This window comes from Oncorhynchus gorbuscha, linkage group LG18, assembly GCF_021184085.1.
Source record: "Oncorhynchus gorbuscha isolate QuinsamMale2020 ecotype Even-year linkage group LG18, OgorEven_v1.0, whole genome shotgun sequence".
Classification (NCBI taxonomy): Eukaryota; Metazoa; Chordata; class Actinopteri; order Salmoniformes; family Salmonidae; genus Oncorhynchus; species Oncorhynchus gorbuscha.
This window is the reverse complement of record NC_060190.1, coordinates 17,971,703-17,989,483: the sequence shown is the minus strand read 5'-3', so window position 1 is coordinate 17,989,483 and position 17,781 is coordinate 17,971,703. Positions and strand designations below refer to the sequence as shown.

Below are 17,781 nucleotides of genomic sequence, written 5' to 3'. Positions count from 1 at the left end.
TATATTAATAGAATCATGTCTCTGACCTCTCTCATAATTCTATTATTATATTTCGCCTTCCAATTTACGTTTTTCTGCCTACGTCTTCTGACCCTATTATACGTTTTAGGTCTCACCATTAGCTAGTTTAAATTGGCAGTGGCAACAGATGCCCAGGGTCATTATGGACCCTGCTTCATTGTTGAATTTACAACTAATTCCTGTCTTCCATTTGCATAGAATACTTGGTTCCCTTGAAGACATTTTTCTCCACACAAAATTCTAAAGACAGATCACCAGATATAAACTCCTTCAGATATTTTAGCGTCTAACACCCAGAAATCATTAAAATAATTTAATGCAATCATACAGATATTATCCCCTATATCAGTGAATAAAAAAATATTTTTTGCAGCTGAGGTTTCAATGTTGGTAGGATCTCGTCACCGTTTCTGTCGCATACTAGTTCGCCACCGGCCTGTAAAGAACCCTCTGAATGGGGCCAGGTCTTTAATCTATTGATATTTCATTTGCCCGTGCACGGTCTCCATGGAACGACAGAAAAAGATATTGAGATCCGGCTCCGAAGGACCAAGCTATCAAGAGAATTTTCAATCCCAATGACAATAACTAACAATACATAAACTTTGACCAATTCCCGAGATTTGTAAGACACTGGGTTTAATAAAAATTAGGCAAAGACTCAGCTTATGCAAAAGGTTCGTACAGTTAATTCATGAGAGCGCTCTGAAGTCCAGAATACAAAGACATCCATTGTAATACTCCGGGTGTCGTGGGTGTGGAGTCAAACGCAGGAGACAGAGAGTACAATGCTGTGCTCTTTAATTGCACCAACGCACCACAGGGTGCTCACAATAATAACGGCTCTAAAACACAGGGAATTAAAAATGACTACTGAAAAATGCACGACGAGGAACTAACACGTTCCTCTACTACAGAGCCGAAGGTTACAATGAATAATCCCGCACAACAACCAGGCGGGCCGGCTGTCTAATAAAGACAAACTAATCATCACAAACAGGTGCTACCAATAAACATACAAGGAGGGGAAGGAAAAACAATCAGTGGCAGCTAATAGGCCGGTGACGACGACCGCCGAGCGCCACGGACTCGTGACATCCATTTTATAACTCATACGCACATACATACACACGAACAGTAGATGAGTTGTATCTTTCCCCATAGTTCTCACCACTGTTTATCACTACCAAGCCGACAGTTCCATTCCACCGAGATTAGACGAACCTTGAAAGGACTCCCTGTCCTATCGTAAGTTTCTCCGAGTTCTAGTCAGGTCAGGTCATACACAGTTGAATTGTTCTCGGTATCTCCTTATACACAGTTGAATTGTTCTCTGTATCTCCTTAGTCACACACACTCACACATGTCTCTACCGAACCTTATTGGACTTACGTTTAGTACTTTAATTATTCATTATACATTCTACATAAACTAATAATCACTAATAGTTATGTCTCAGGGTGGAATTCTTTAATCATTACCTTTAAGCATATAAATTCCCTTATCAAGCCGTCATACCGCTCAGGAAGGAGAAGCCTTCTGTCTCCTAGAGATGAAGATACTTTGTTGTGAAAAGTACAAATCAATCCCAGAACAACAGCCTTGTGAAGATGCTGCAGGAAACAGGTACAAAAGTATCTATATCCACAGTAAAATGAGTCCTATGTTGACATAACCTGAAAGGCCGCTCAGCAAGGAAGAAGCCACTGCTCCAAAACCGCCAGACTACAGTTTGCAACTGCACATGGGGACAAAGATCGTACTTTGTGGAGAAATATCCTCTGGTCTGATGAAACAAAAAAAAATAACTGTTTGGCATTATGACCATCTTTATGTTTGGAGGAAAAAGGTGGAGCTTGCAAGCTGAAGAACACCATCCCAACTGTGAAGCACGGGTTGGCAGCATCACGTTGTGGGGGTGCTTTGCTGCAGGAGGGACTAGTGCACTTCACAGAATACATGGCATCATGAGGCAGGACAATTATGTGAATATATTGAAGCAACACCTCAAGACACAAGTCAGGAAGTTAAAGCTTGGTCGCAAATGGGTCTTGCAAATATACATTGGCCCTAAGCATACTTCCAACGTTGTGGCAAAATGACTTAAGGACAACAAAGTCAAGGTATTAGAGTGGCCAACACAAAGCTCTGACTTCAATCCTATAGAAAATTTGTGGGCAGAACTGAAAAACCGTGTGCGAGCAAGGAGGCCTACAAACCTGACTCAGTTACACCAGCTCTGTCAAGAGGAATGGGCCAAATTTCACCCAACTTATTGTGGAAGCTTGTGGAAGGCTACCCGAATCATTTGACCAGAGATAAACAATTTAAAGGCAATGCTACCAAATACTAATTGGGTGTATTTAAACTTCTGACCCACTGGGAATGTGATGTAAGAAATAAAAGCTGAACTAAATAATTATCTGTACCATTATTCTGACATTTCACATTCTTAACCTGTTGATCCTACCCCCTACTTTTTCGAACATTCTGTTAAAAATTGCGCAACATTTCAGCGCCCTGCTACTCAAGCCAGGAATATAGTATATGCATATGATTAGTATGTGTGGATAGAAAACACTCAGACGTTTCTAAAACTGGTTAAATCACGGCTGTGACTATAACAGAACGTGCGTTTCATCGAAAAGCGCAGGAAAATCTGATCACTGAAAATTGGAAAATATATCAATGCGCCACTTGAAAGTATTGTTGAATGTGAACCACATTACCTGGAGCCGAGATTGCAATTCCTACAGCTTCCACACGATGTCAACAGTCTTGTCATTTGCCTAGGATTTGTTTCTTGGTCAAACGAACAAGAGACAGCCCATTTCTTCCGGTCTCCGACCGGATATTTTGGTTGAGATTTATCCGGACATTATTTCAAGATGGAGAGCTATAGAATATACATCGCCTCGTGATCAATTTGATCGATTATTAACGTTTACTAATACCTAAAGTTGCATTACAAAAGTATTTCGAAGTGTTTTGTGAAAGTTTATCGTCAACTTTTTTAATTTAAAAAAATGACGTTGCGTTATAAAACGCTGTTTTTTTCCTTGATCACACAGTCTTCATAGATCAATATCTAGGCTATATATGGACCGATTTAATCGAAAAAAAGACCCAATAGTGATGTTTATGGGACATCTAGGAGTGCCAACAAAGAAGATCGTCAAAGGTAATGAATGTTTTATATTTTATTTCTGCATTTTGTGTAGCGCCGACTATGCTAATTATTTTGTTTACGTCCCCTGCGGGTCTTTAGGGGTGTTGCATGCGATCAGATAATAGCTTCTCATGCTTTCGCCGAAAAGCATTTTAAAAATCTGACTTGTTGACTGGATTCACAACGAGTGTAGCTTTAATTCAGTACCCTGCATGTGTGTTTTAATGAACGTTTGAGTTTTAACGAGTGCTATTAGCATTTAGCGTAGCGCATTTGCATTTCCAGATGGCTAGATGGGACGCATGCGTGTCGGGTCGACTTAAGAGGTTAAAATAAAGTGGTGATCCTAACTGACCTAAGACAGGGCATTTTTACTAGGATTAAATGTCAGAAATGGTGAAAAACTGCGTTTAAAGGTGTTTGGATAGTGTATGTAAACTTCCCGACTTCAACTGTACCAAGAGAGTTTTCATCTGTATTTTTTATACCACCAAAGAACGATGCTGGTACTAAGACCACACTCAATGAGCTGTATACCACCATAAGCAAACAGGACCATGCACATCCAGAGATGCGCCTATTCCTCCTAGTGGCCGGGGACTTTAATGCAGGGAAACTTAAATCCGTTTTACCTAATTTCCACCAGCATGTTAAATGTGCAACCAGAGGGAAAAAAAACTTAGACCACCTTTACTCCAAACACAGAGATGCGTACAAAGCTCTCCCTCGCCCTCCATTTGGCAAATCTGACCATAATTATATCCTCCTGATTCCTACTTACAAGCAGAAATTGAAGCAGGAAGCACCAGTGACTCGGTCAATCAAAAACTGGTCAGATGAAGCAGATGCTAAACTACAGGACGGTTATGCTAACACAGACTGGAATATGTTCCGGGATTCTTCCGATGGCATTGAGGAGTACACCACATCAGTCACTGGCTTCATCAATAAGTGCTTCGATGACGCCGTCCCCACAGTGACTGTGCATACATACCCCAACCAGAAGCCATGGATTACAGGCAACATCTGCACTGAGCTAAAGGGCAGTGTTGCCGCTTTCATGGAGTGGGTCTCTAACCCGGAAGCATATAAGGCAAATGGACAATACAGGACTAAGATCAAATTGTACTACTCCGGCTCCGATGCTTGTCAGATGTGGCAGGGCTTGCAAACTATTACAGACTACAAAGGGAAGCACAGCCAAGAGCTGCCCAGTGACACGAGCCTACCAGACGAGCTAAATTAATTCTATGCTCGCTTCGAGGCAAGTAACACTTAAACATGCATGAGAGCATCAGCTGTTCCGACGACTGTGTGATCACACTCTCTTCAGCCGATGTGTGTAAGACCTTTAAATAGGTCTACATTCACAGACGGATTACCAGGACGTGTACTCCGACCATGCGCTGACCAACTGGCAAGTGTCTTCACTGATATTTTCAACCTCTCCCTGTCTGAGTCTGTAATAACAACATGTTTCAAGCAAACCACCATAGTTCCTGTGCCCAAGAACACTAAGGTAACCTGACTAAATGACTACCGACCCGTGGCACTCACGTAAGGTAGCCATGAAATGCTTTGAAAGGCTGGTCGTGGCACACATCAACACAATTATCCCAGAAACCCTGACCCACTCCAATTTGCATACCGCCGCAACAGATCCTCAGATGATGCAATCTCTATTGCATTCCACACTGCCCTTTCCCACCTGGACAAAAGGAACACCTATGTGAGAATGCTATTCATTGACTACAGCTCAGCAATCAACACCATAATGCCCTCAAAGCACACCCCTAAGCTAAGGACCCTGGGACTAAACACTTCCATCTGCAACTGGATCCTGGACTTCCTGACGTGCCACCCCCAGGTGGTAAGGGTTGGTAACAACACATCCACACGCTGCTCCTCAACACAGGGCCCCTCAGGGGTGTGCGCTCAGTCCCCTCCTGTACTCCCTGTTCAGTCATGACTGCACGGCTAGGCACGACTCCAACACCATCATTGCGTTTTCTGATGACACAACAGTGGTAGGCCTGCTCACCGACAACAATGAGACAGCCTATAGGGAGGAGGTCATACCTGGCTGTGTGGTGCCAGGACAACAACCTCTCCCTCAATGTGATCAAGACTAAAGACATGATTGTGGACTACAGGAAAAGGAGGACCGATCACGCCCCCATTCTCATCGACCGGGCTGTAGTGGAGCAGGTTGAGAGCTTCAAGTTCCTTTGTGTCCACATCACCAATAAACTAACATGGTCCAAGCAAAATAAATGGGATGGTGTATCGCTGCAGAATGCTGTGGTAGCCATGCTGGTTAAGTGTGTCTTGAATTCTGAATAAATCACAGACAGTGTCACCAGCAACCTACCCCCAGACCATCACACCTCCTCCTCCGTGCTTCACAGTGGGAACCACACATGCGGAGATCATCCGTTCCCTTAATCTTTGTCTCACAAAGACACAGTGGTTGTAACCAAAAATCTCACATTTGGACTCATCAGACCAAATTACAGATTTCCACCGGTCTAATGTCCATTGCTCGTGTTTCTTGTTCCAAGCAAGTCTCTTCTTATTATTGGTGTTCTTTGGTAGCGGTTTCTTTGCAGCAATTTGACCATTAAGGCCTGGTTCACGCAGTCTCCTCTGAACAGTTGATGTTGAGATGTGTCTTGAACTCTGTGAAGCACAGGTGACTGACCATCTCGAATCCCACCGTACCTTCTCCACTGTGCAATCTGGTTTCCGAGCCGGTCACGGGTGCACCTCAGCCACGCTCAAGGTACTAACCGATATCATAACCGCCATCGGTAAAAGACAGTACTGTGCAGCCGTCTTCATCGACCTTGCCAAGGCTTTCGACTCTGTCAATCACCATATTCTTATCGGCAGACTCAGTAGCCTCGGTTTTTCTCATGACTGCCATGCCTGGTTCACCAACTACTTTGCAGACAGAGTTCAGTGTGTCAAATCGGAGGGCATGCTGTCCGGTCCTCTGGCAGTCTCTATGGGGGTGCCACAGGGTTCAATTCTCGGGCCGACTCTTTTCTCTGTATATATCAATGATGTTGCTCTTGCTGCGGGCGATTCCCTGATCCACCTCTACGCAGACGACACCATTCTATATACTTCTGGCCCGTCCTTGGACACTGTGCTATCTAACCTCCAAACACGCTTCAATGCCATACAACACTCCTTCCGTGGCCTCCAACTGCTCTTAAACGCTAGTAAAACCAAATACATGCTTTTCAACCGTTCGCTGCCTGCACCCGCATGCCTGACTAGCATCACCACCCTGGATGGTTCCGACCTTGAATATGTGGACATCTATAAGTACCTAGGTGTCTGGCTAGACTGTAAACTCTCCTTCCAGACTCATATCAAACATCTCCAATCAAAAATCAAATCTAGAGTCGGCTTTCTATTCCGCAACAAAGCCTCCTTCACTCACGCCGCCAAACTTACCCTAGTAAAACATACTATCCTACCGATCCTCGACTTCGGCGATGTCATCTACAAAATAGCTTCCAACACTCTACTCAGCAAACTGGATGCAGTTTATCCGTTATGCAGTCCATCCGTTTTGTCACTAAAGCACCTTATACCACCCACCACTGCGACCTGTATGCTCTAGTCGGCTGGCCCTCGCTACATATTTGTCGCCAGACCCACTGTCATCTACAAGTCCATGCTAGGTAAGGCTCCGCCTTATCTCAGTTCACTGGTCACGATGGCAACACCCACCCGTAGCACGCGCTTCAGCAGTTGTATCTCACTGATCATCCCTAAAGCCTTCACCTCATTTGGCCGCAGATAACTGGAACGAATTGCAAAAATCGCTGAAGTTGGAGACTTTTATCTCCCTCACCAACTTCAAACATCTGCTATCTGAGCAGCTAACCGATCGCTGCAGCTGTACATAGTCTATCGGTAAATAGCCCACCCATTTTTACCTACCTCATCCCCATACTGTTTTTATTTATTTACTTTTCTGCTCTTTTGCACACCAATATCTCTACCTGTACATGACCATCTGATCATTTATCACTCCAGTGTTAATCTGCAAAATTGTAATTATTTGCCTACCTCCTCATGCCTTTTGCACACAATGTATATAGACTCTCTTTTTTTTCTACTGTGTTATTGACTTGTTAATTGTTTACTCCATGTGTAACTCTGTGTTGTCTGTTCACGCTGCTATGCTTTATCTTGGCCAGGTCGCAGTTGCAAATGAGAACTTGTTCTCAACTAGCCTACCTGGTTAAATAAAGGTGAAATAAAAATACAAATAAAATACATTTATTTGGGCTGCAATATGAGGTGCAGTTAACTCTAATTAACTTATCCTCTGCAACAGAGCAAACTCTGGGTCTTCCTTTCCTGTGGCGGTCTTCTTGAGATCCAGTTTCATCATTGATGGTTTTTGCGACTGCACTTGAAGACACTTTACATTTTCTGGATTGACTGACCTTCATGTCTTAAAGTAGTGTTGGACTGTCGTTACTCTTTGCTTATTTGAGCTGTTCTTGCCATAATATGGACTTGGTCTTTTTCCAGATAGGTACTCTCTTTTGTATACCTTGTCACAATACAACTGATTGGCTCAAACGCATTAAGAAGGAAAGAAATTCCACATTAACTTTAAACAAGGCACACCTGTTAATTTAAATGCATTCCAAGTGACTACCTCATGGAACTGGTTGAGATAATACCAAGAGTGTGCAAAGCTGTCATCAAGGCAAAGGGTGGCTACTTTGAAGAATCTCAAACATAAAATATATTTTGATTTGTTTAACACTTTTTTGGTTACCACATGATTGCATATGTGTTATTTCATAGTTTTAGTGTTTGGTGTTATTTCATAGTTTTTACAAAAAACTCTTGACTGTTAACTCTAATGAACTTTTGACTGATACTATATAAACTGAGCAAAAAGTGAAACGTTCTCTCACTGTCAACTGCGTTTATTTTCAGCAAACTTAACATCTGTAAATATTTGTATGAATATAACAAGATTCAACAACTGAGACATGAACTGAACAAGTTCCACAGACATCTGACGAACAGAAATGTAACAATGTGTCCCTGAACAAAGGGGTAACAGTCAGTATCTGGTGTGGCCACCAGCTGCATTAAGTACTGCAGTGCATCTCCTCCTCATGGACTGCAACAGATTTGCCAGTTCTTGCTGTGAGATGTTTACCCCACTCTTCCACCAAGGTGCTTGCAAGTTCCCAGACATTTCTGGGGGCAATGGCCCTAGCCCTCACCCTCCGATCCAAGAGGTCCCAGACGTACTCAATGGGATTGAGATACGAGATCCGGGTTCTTCGCTGGCCATGGCAGAACACTGACATTCCTGTCTTGCAGGAAATAACGCACAGAATGAGCAGTATGGCTGGTGGCATTGTCATGCTGGAGGGTCATGTCAGGATGATCCTGCAGGAAGGGTACTACATGAGGGAGGAGGATGTCTTCCCTGTAACTCACAGCATTGAGATGGCCTGTAATGACAACAAACTCAGTCCGATGATGCTGTGACACACTGCCCCAGACAATGACAGACACTCCACCTCCAAATCGATCCCGCTCCAGAATACAGGCCTCGGTGTAACACTCTTTCCTTCGACGATAAACGTTAATCCGACCATTACCCCTGGTGAGACAAAACCTTGACACATCAGTGAATAGCACTTTTTGCCAGTCCTGTCTGGTCCAGCGATGGTGGGTTTGTGCTCATAGGCGACGTTGTGATGTCTGGTGAGGACCTGCCTTACCACAAACCCTCAATCCAGTCTCTCTCAGCCTATTGCGGACAGTCTGGGCACTGATGGAGGGATTGTGCTTTCCTGGTGTAACTCGGGCAGTTGTTGTTGCTATCCTGTACTTGTCCCGCAGGTGTGATGTTCAGATGTCCCGATCCTGTGCAGGTGTTGTTACACGTGGTCTGCCACTGTGAGGACGATCAGCTTTCCGTCCTGTCTCCCTGTAGCGCTGTCTTAGACGTCTCACAGTACGGACATTGCAATTTATTGCCCTGGCCACATCTGTAGTCTTCATGCCTCCTTGCAGCATGCCTGAGGTACGGTCACACAGATGAGCAGGGACCCTGAGCATATTTCTTTTGGTGTTTTTCAGAGTCAGTAGAAAGGCCTCTTTAGTGTCCTAAGATTTAATAACTGTGACCTTAATTGCCTAACATCTGTAAACTGTTAGTGTCTTAACGACCGTTCCACAGGTGCATGTTCATTAATTGTTTATGGTTCATTGAACAAGCATGGGAAACAGTGTTTAAACCCTTTACAAATGAAGATCTGTGAAGTTATTTGGATTTTTACTAATTGTCTTTGAAGGACAGCGTCCTGAAACAGGGATGTTTTTTGTTGTTGCAGCGTTTACATTTTAAACATCACACACAGCCTACATTTGAGTACATACACACAAAATATCAAGGTCAAATAGGGGAGAGGCATAGTGCGGTAATGTGTTGCCATTATGTTTTTTTGCAAACAGGATGCATGTTTTGGAATATTTTTATTCTGTACAGGCTTCCTTCTTTTCACTCTTTAAATTAGCTTAGTATGTGGAGTAACTGCAATGTTGTTGATCCATCCTCAGTTTTCTCCTATCACAACAATTAAAATCTGTTACTATTTTAAAGTCAGAATTGGACTCATGGTGAAATCCCCGACTGGTTTCCTTCCTCTCTGGCAACTGAGTTAGGAAGGACGCCTTTACCTTCGTAGTGAGTGACTGTATTGATACACCAACCAAAGTGTCATTTGTTTTCATGCTCAAAGGGATATTCAGTGTTTGCTTCCAACCACCCCATCTACTCCATGGTCTTTGTCGTTGAATATGTGTTTGAAGTTCACTATTCCACTGAGGGACCTTACAGATGTGTTGTGTGGAGTACAGAAATTAGGTCATTCAAAAATCATTTTAAACACTATAATTGCACACAGAGTGAGTCCATGCAACTTATTATGTGACTTGTTAACCTTTTTCTTTTTTTTACTTCGTTATGTATTTAGGTTTGCCATAAAAAAGGGTGAGTAGTTATTGACACAAGACCTTTCAACTTTTCATTTTTTATTCATTTGTAAAAATGTCTAAAAACATAATTAGACTTTGACATTATGGTGCATTGTGTGTAGACCAGTAATAAAAATAACACAACAAAAATGTGGAAAAAGTCAAGGGATGTGAATACTTTCTGAAGGCACTGTACATGTTAAGTTGCGTATTGGCAACTGTGGTATGCTACAACTGTGCTACGTGGAGGTTCTTTGAAATAAATGCAAGTCAGCACTTATGCTCTAAATGTGAACCACATTGTTCCAACTTCCAACAGACACAATGGTACATGTTCATTTACAATATTTGAACTGGGCAGTTTTGTTTATTTTTGAAAGGGGGAGCAGGGTGGTTCTATCTAAATCAAATTAAATGTACACTGCAACTTAGCCACAGTGAGGGTAAACAAAGAGCTGCTGGCTTCCTGAGTGTAAGCCATTTTTTTGGACAGAGGAGAATGTAGCCTATGTGGCGCGGAGAGGGAGGATGTGAGCTGAGTTGTTGGTGGTTGTTGTGACTTCGAAAGTATTCTGTCACGTTCACGTTGTATTCAGCAGTAGAACGGTCTGAAAAGAAACAATGTTCAACTGACAATTAGGTGGTCATAGACTACTTTCTTTTTGCAGTTCCAAGTAGTTAACAAAAAGCATTGGTTGTCTCAGTTAATAACTGGATGTAATGCTACCAGTTAAGACGTGAAATTAGATAATACAGTCTTAATACTTCAGCTTGTCCAGGAAAATAAGGTAGCTGCAACAGGAAAGCCCTCATTTCCCAATGAAATCTTTGCACAGCAGATGCTGGCAGGGGTAAGTGACCAAAAGATAACCTCATAGCTTAGCTCCTCTGATTGGACCAAAGAGGATTGGGCCTTGTTTTAATGGAGATCTGACTGCAACAAACCCAACGCTGGAGTGTGACCTTATTCCACCAAGGAATAACAGTAGACAGTTGACCCCTCTCAGTGGTCACTTTATTTTAGAAGTTGATCAAATGACTTCATTACATTTACATTTTAGTCATTTAGCAGACACTTCTATCCAGAGCGACATACAGCAGCAATTAGAGTTAGGTGCCTTGCTCAAGGGCACATCTATAGTTTTCATTAATTTCCCTTTTAAATGGGTTTACAGTGGTTAAACTATTTGTTTGATTTGTGTTCAGAATCTTAGTTAGCATAGTCTTATTTTGCATAGTCTTATTTTCACATATTAAAATAAAAATGTACGCTATGTGGCCAAACGTATGTGGACACCTGCTCGTCGAACATCTCATTCCAAAATCATGGTCATTAATATGGAGTTGGTCCCCCCTGCAATAACAACATCCACTTTTCTGGGAAGGCCTTCCATTGGATGTTGGAACATTGCTGAGGGGATATGCTTGCATTCAGCCAAAAGAGCATTAATGAGGTTGGGCACTGATGTTGGGCGATTAGGCCTGGCTCGCAGTCGACATTCCAATTCATCTCAAAGGTATTTGATGGGGTTGAGGTCACGGCTCTGTGGAGGTCAATCAAGATCTTCCACACCGATCTGGTCAAACCATTTCTGTATGGACCTCAATTTGTGCACGGGGGCATTGTCATGGTGAAACAGGAAAGGGCCTTCCCCAAACTATTGCCACAAAGTTGGAAGCACAGAATCGTCTAGAATGTCATTGTATGCTGTAGTGTTAAGATTTCCCTTCATTGGAACTAAGGGGCCTAGACCAAACCAGGAAAATCAGCCACAGAACATTATTCCTCCTCCACCAAACTTTACAGTTGGTATATGTATTTGGGCAGGTAGCGTTATCATGGCATCCGCCAAACCCAGATTCATCCGTCGGACTGCCAGGCATGCCAGAGAATGCGTTTCCACTGCTCCAGAGTCCAATGGTGGAGAGATTTACACCACTCTAGTCGACGCTTGGCATTGCGTATGGTGATCATGGGCTTGTGTGTGGCTGTTCGGCTATGGAAACCAATCAATCAATCAAATGTATTTGTAAAGCCCTTTTTACATCAGCCGATGTCACAAAGTGCTATACAGAAACCCAGCCTAATACCCTAAACAGCAAACAATGTAGATGTAGAAGCAGGGTGGCTAGGAAAAACTCCCTAGAAAGGCAGGAACCTAGGAAGAAATCTAGAGAGGAACCAGGCTCTGAGGGGTGGCCAGTCCTCTTCTGGCTGTGCCGGGTGGAGATTATAACAGGACATGGTCAAGATGTTCAAACGTTCATAGATGACCAACAGGGTCAAATAATAATAATTTGCAGTGGTTGTAGGTCAGCGCCTCAGGAGGTCAGCACCTCAGGAGTAAATGTCAGTTGGCTTTTCATAGCCGATCATTCAGAGTTAGAAACAGCAGGTGCGGTAGAGAGAGAGAGTTTAAAACAGCAGGTCCAGGACAAGGTAGCACGTCCGGTGAACAGGTCAGGGTTCCATAGCCGCAGGCAGAACAGTTGAAACTGGAGCAGCAGCACGCCCAGGTGGACTGGGGATAGCAAGGAGTCATCAGGCCAGGTAGTCCTGAGGCATGGTCCTAGGGCTCAGGTCCTCCGAGAGAAAGAGAGAAAGAGATAGAGAGAGCATACTTAAATTCACACAGGACACCAGATAAGACAGGAGAAATACTCCAGATATAACAGACTGACCCTAGCCCCCTGACACAAACTATTGCAGCATAAATACTGGAGGCTGAGACAGGAGGGGTCGCGAGACACTGTGGCCCCATTCAGCAATACCCCCGGACAGGGCCAACCAGGCAGGATATAACCCCACCCACTTTGCCAAAGCACAGCCCCCACACCACTAGAGGGATATCTTCAACCACCAACCTACTACCCTGAGACAAGGCCGTGTATAGCCCACGAAGATGTCCCCCACGGCACAAACTTGAGGGGGGCGCCAACCCGGACAGGAAGATCACGTCAGTGACTCAACCCACTCAATTGACGCACCCCTCCTAGGAACGGCATGGAAGAGCACCAGTAAGCCAGTGACTCAGCCCCCATAATAGGGTAAGAGGCAGAAAATCCCTGTGGAGAAAGGGGAACCGGCCAGGCAGAGACAGCAAGGGCGGTTCGTCGCTCCAGTGCCTTTCCTTTCACATTCACATCCCTAGGCCAGACTACACTCATCATAGGACCTACTGAAGAGATGAGTCTTCAATAAAGACTTAAAGGTCGAGACCGAGTCTGCGTCTCTCACATCGATAGGCAGACCATTCCATAAAAATTGAGCTCTATAGGAGAATGCCCTGCCTCCAGCTGTTTGCTTAGAAATTCTAAGGACAATAAGGAGGCCTGCATCTTGTGACCGTAGCATACATGTAGGTATGTACGGCAGGACCAGATCGGAGAAATAGGTAGGAGCAAGCCCATGTCATGTCATGAAGCTCCCAACGAACAGTTATTGTGCTGACGTTGCTTCCAGAGGTAGTTTGGAACTCTGTAGTGAGTGTTGCAACCACATTTACATTACATTTAAGAGGACAGACGTTTTTTACACGCTACGTGCTTCAGCATTTGGCGGCCCCGTTCTGTGAGCCACTTCCCAATAACAGCACTCACAGTTGATCGGCGCTTCTCTAGTGGGGTAGAAATTTTATGAACTGACTTGTTGGAAAGGGGGCATCCTAAGACGGTGCCAAGTTGAAAGTCACTGAGCTCTACAGTAAGGCCATTCCACTGCCAATGTTTTTCTATGGAGATTTCATAGCTGTGTGCTCGAATTTATACATAATGTATAAATATATATATATATATATATATATATATATATATATATATATATATATATATATATTACATACGTATTCAGACCTTTTACTCAGTAATTTGTTGAAGCACCTTTGGCAGCGATTACAGCCTTGAGTCTTCATGGCTATGATGCTACAAGCTTGGCACATCTGTATTTGGGGAGTTTCTCACATTCTTTGCAGATCCTCTCAAGCTCCGTCAGGTTGGATTGGGTGCGTCACTGAACAGCTATGTTCAGGTCTCTTCAGAGATGTTTGATCGGGTTCAAGTCCGGGGTCTAGCTGGGCCACTCAAGAACATTCAGAGACTAGGGTAGTTGTCCTGTTGGAGGGGAACCTTCACCCCAGTCTGAGGTCCTGAGCACTCTCGAGCAGGTTTTCTTGAAGGATCTCTCAGTACTTTGCTCTGTTCATCTATCCCTCCATCCTGACTAGTCTCACAGTCCCTGCCACTGAAAAACATCCCCACAGCATGATGCTGCCACTACCATGCTTCACCGTCGGGATTGTGCCAATATTCCTCCAGACGTGATGCTTGGCTTTCAGGCCAAAGAGTTCAATCTTGGTTTCATCAGACCAGAAAATCTTGTTTGTCTGAGAGTCTTTAGGTGCCCATTTGTAAACTCCAAGCGGGTTGTCATGTGCATTTTTTTTCTTGTCTGGCCACTCTACCATAAAAGCCTGATTGGTGGAGTGCTGCAGAGATCGTTGTCCTTCTGGAAGATTCTCCCATCTCCACACAGAAACTCTGGAGCCATGTCAGAGTGACCACCGGGTTCTTGGTCACCTCCCTGACAAAGGCCCTTCTCCCTCGATTGCTCAGTTTGGCCGGACGGCCAGCTCTAAGAAGAGTCTTGGTGGTTCCAAACTCCTTTCATTTAAGAATGATGGAGGCCACTGTGTTCTTGGGGACCTTCAATACTGCAGACATTTTTTGTTACCCTTCCCCAGATCTGTGCCTCGACACAATCCTGTCTTGGAGCTCTACGGACAATTCCTTTGACCTCATGGCTTAGTTTTTGCTTTGACATACACTGTCAACTGTGAGACCTTATATAGACAGGTGTGTGCCTTTCAAAATCATGTCCAATCAAGTGAATTTACCACAAATGGACTCCAATTAAGTTGTAGAAACATCTCAAGGATGATCATTGGAAACAGGATGCACCTGAGCTCAATTTTGAGTCTCATTGTAAAGGGTTTTTAATTTTTAATACATTTGCTAACATTTCTGAAAAACTGTTTTTTAGAACAAGGCTGAAATGTAACAAAATGTGGAACAAGTCAAGGGGTCTGAATTCTTTCCGAATGCACTATATACAGTGGGGCAAAAAAGTATTTAGTCAGCCACCAATTGTGCAAGTTCTCCCACTTAAAAAGATGAGAGAGGTCTGTAATTTTCATCATAGGTACACATTTATTTGCTAATTATGGTGGAAAATAAGTATTTGGTCAATAACAAAAGTTTATCTCAATACTTTGTTATATACCCTTTGTTGGCAATAACAGAGGTCAAACGTTTTCTGTAAGTCTTCACAAGGTTTTCACACACTGTTGCTGGTATTTTGGCCCATTCCTCCATGCAGATATCCTCTAGAGCAGTGATGTTTTGGGGCTTTTGCTGGGCAACACGGACTTTCAACTCCCTCCAAAGATTTTCTATGGGGTTGAGATCTGGAGACTGGCTAGGCCACTCCAGGACCTTGAAATGCTTCTTACGAAGCCACTCCTTCATTGCCCGGGCGGTGTGTTTGGGATCATTGTCATGCTGAAAGACCCAGCCACATTTCAACTTCAATGCCCTTGCTGATGGAAGGAGGTTTCACTCAAAATCTCACGATACATGGCCCCATTCATTCTTTCCTTTACACGGATCAGTCGTCCTGGTCCCTTTGCAGAAAAACAGCCTCAAAGCATGATGTTTCCACCCCCATGCTTCACAGTAGGTATGGTGTTCTTTGGATGCAACTCAGCATTCTTTGTCCTCCAAACACGACAAGTTGCGTTTTTACCAAAAAGTAATATTTTGGTTTCATCTGACCATATGACATTCTCCCAATCTTCTACTGGATCATCCAAATGTTCTCTAGCAAACTTCAGACGGGCCTGGACATGTACTGGCTTAAGCAGGGGGACATGTCTGGCACTGCAGGATTTGAGTCCCTGGCGGCGTAGTGTGTTACTGATGGTAGGCTTTGTTACTTTGGTCCCAGCTCTCTGCAGGTCATTCACTAGGTCCCCCCGTGTGGTTCTGGGATTTTTGCTCACCGTTCTTGTGATCATTTTGACCCCACGGGGTGAGATCTTCCGTGGAGCCCCAGATCGAGGGAGATTATCAGTGGTCTTGTATGTCTTCCATTTCCTAATAATTGCTCCCACAGTTGATTTCTTCAAACCAGGCTGCTTACCTATTGCAGATTCAGTCTTCCCAGCCTGGTGTCCTTTGACAGATCTTTGGTCTTGGCCATAGTGGAGTTTGGAGTGTTACTGTTTGAGGTTGTGGACAGGTGTCTTTTATACTGATAACAAGTTCAAACAGGTGCCATTAATACAGGTAACGGGTGGAGGACAGAGGAGCCTCTTAAAGAATAAGTTACAGGTCTGTGAGAGCCAGAAATCTTGCTTGTTTGTCGGTGACCAAATACTTATTTTCCACCATAATTTGCAAATAAATTCTTTAAAAATCCTACAATGTGATTTTCTGGATTTCTTTCCTCATTTTGTCTGTCATAGTTGAAGTGTACCTATGATGAAAATTACAGGCCTCTCTCATCTTTTTAAGTGGGAGAACTTGCACAATTGGTGGCTGACTAAATACTTTTTTGCCCCACTGTATACCCTATATGATGAAACAAACAATCAACAGCTTCTTTTGTACTGTAACTTTTCCCACATTTGGTACCTTTTCCCACATTTGATGGTTCCCCCTAGCCTGGTCTCATACTGTAAGTGCCATAGCCAACTGCTCTTCAATATCCTATGATACAAAATTAATACAGAGAGGTGTTTGCTAAAGTACGAAACAGACTGGAACACCAGGCTAGGATACCACTGCCGGGATGTTTTGATTAAAATGGTACATTTATATGGGGTGTGTTCTTGTCTACACAGGTACAATGGCTCCCTACCCAACGGAGACAGGGGGAGGCGGAAAAGCCGCTTTGCACTGTGCCGGAGACCCAAGGCCAGCGGGGTGAAACCCAGCACAGTACACGTGGCGTGTACACCTCAGGCAGCCAAGGTAGGAGCTAGGAAACAGTCATACTGTATGCTTGAATTTAAGACTTATTTCTGTAATCGTAGAAACTCTCTTAAATAGTGTAATGTATACTTGATATAAACAAGACGATAGTGACGGCATTGTCTCTTGTTGCACTAATACACAATCTTCTCTCTATAATAGGCATTATATCTCTACTCAGAACCGGGGCGCCTGAAGTAAATGTAATTGGTAATGACATCATCCTGCTACTCCTAACATCAAACTTTTCCCTCCTGCAGGCCATCAGCAACAAGGACCAGCACAGTATCTCCTACACTCTGTCCCGGGCCCAGACGGTGGTGGTGGAGTACACTCATGACAGCAATACAGACATGTTCCAGGTGAGTGTGTCCCCAGCGTGTCCTCACTGCTCAAGTCAAGCCTGGTCCCAGATCTGTTGTGCTGTCTTGCCAACTCACATGGTCGACTGTGTGATCACGCTCGCCGTAGCCGATGTGAGTAAGACCTTTGAACAGGTTAACATTCACAAGGCCGCAGAGCCAGAC

At 43.8% G+C, this 17,781-nt stretch overlaps 1 protein-coding gene across 3 annotated transcripts in view; it reads left to right on the top strand.

The window, feature by feature from the left end:
* LOC124003851 (E3 ubiquitin-protein ligase pellino homolog 1) overlaps positions 1-17,781 on the top strand; it is a 51,283-nt gene that overhangs the window by 27,165 nt on the left and 6,337 nt on the right. For all 3 annotated transcript variants that reach the window (XM_046312457.1, XM_046312454.1, XM_046312455.1), the window contains exons 3-4: positions 17,125-17,254; positions 17,515-17,616. In XM_046312457.1, coding sequence (XP_046168413.1) covers positions 17,125-17,254; positions 17,515-17,616 — 232 coding nt within the window. The remainder of the gene's footprint in view (positions 1-17,124; positions 17,255-17,514; positions 17,617-17,781) is intronic.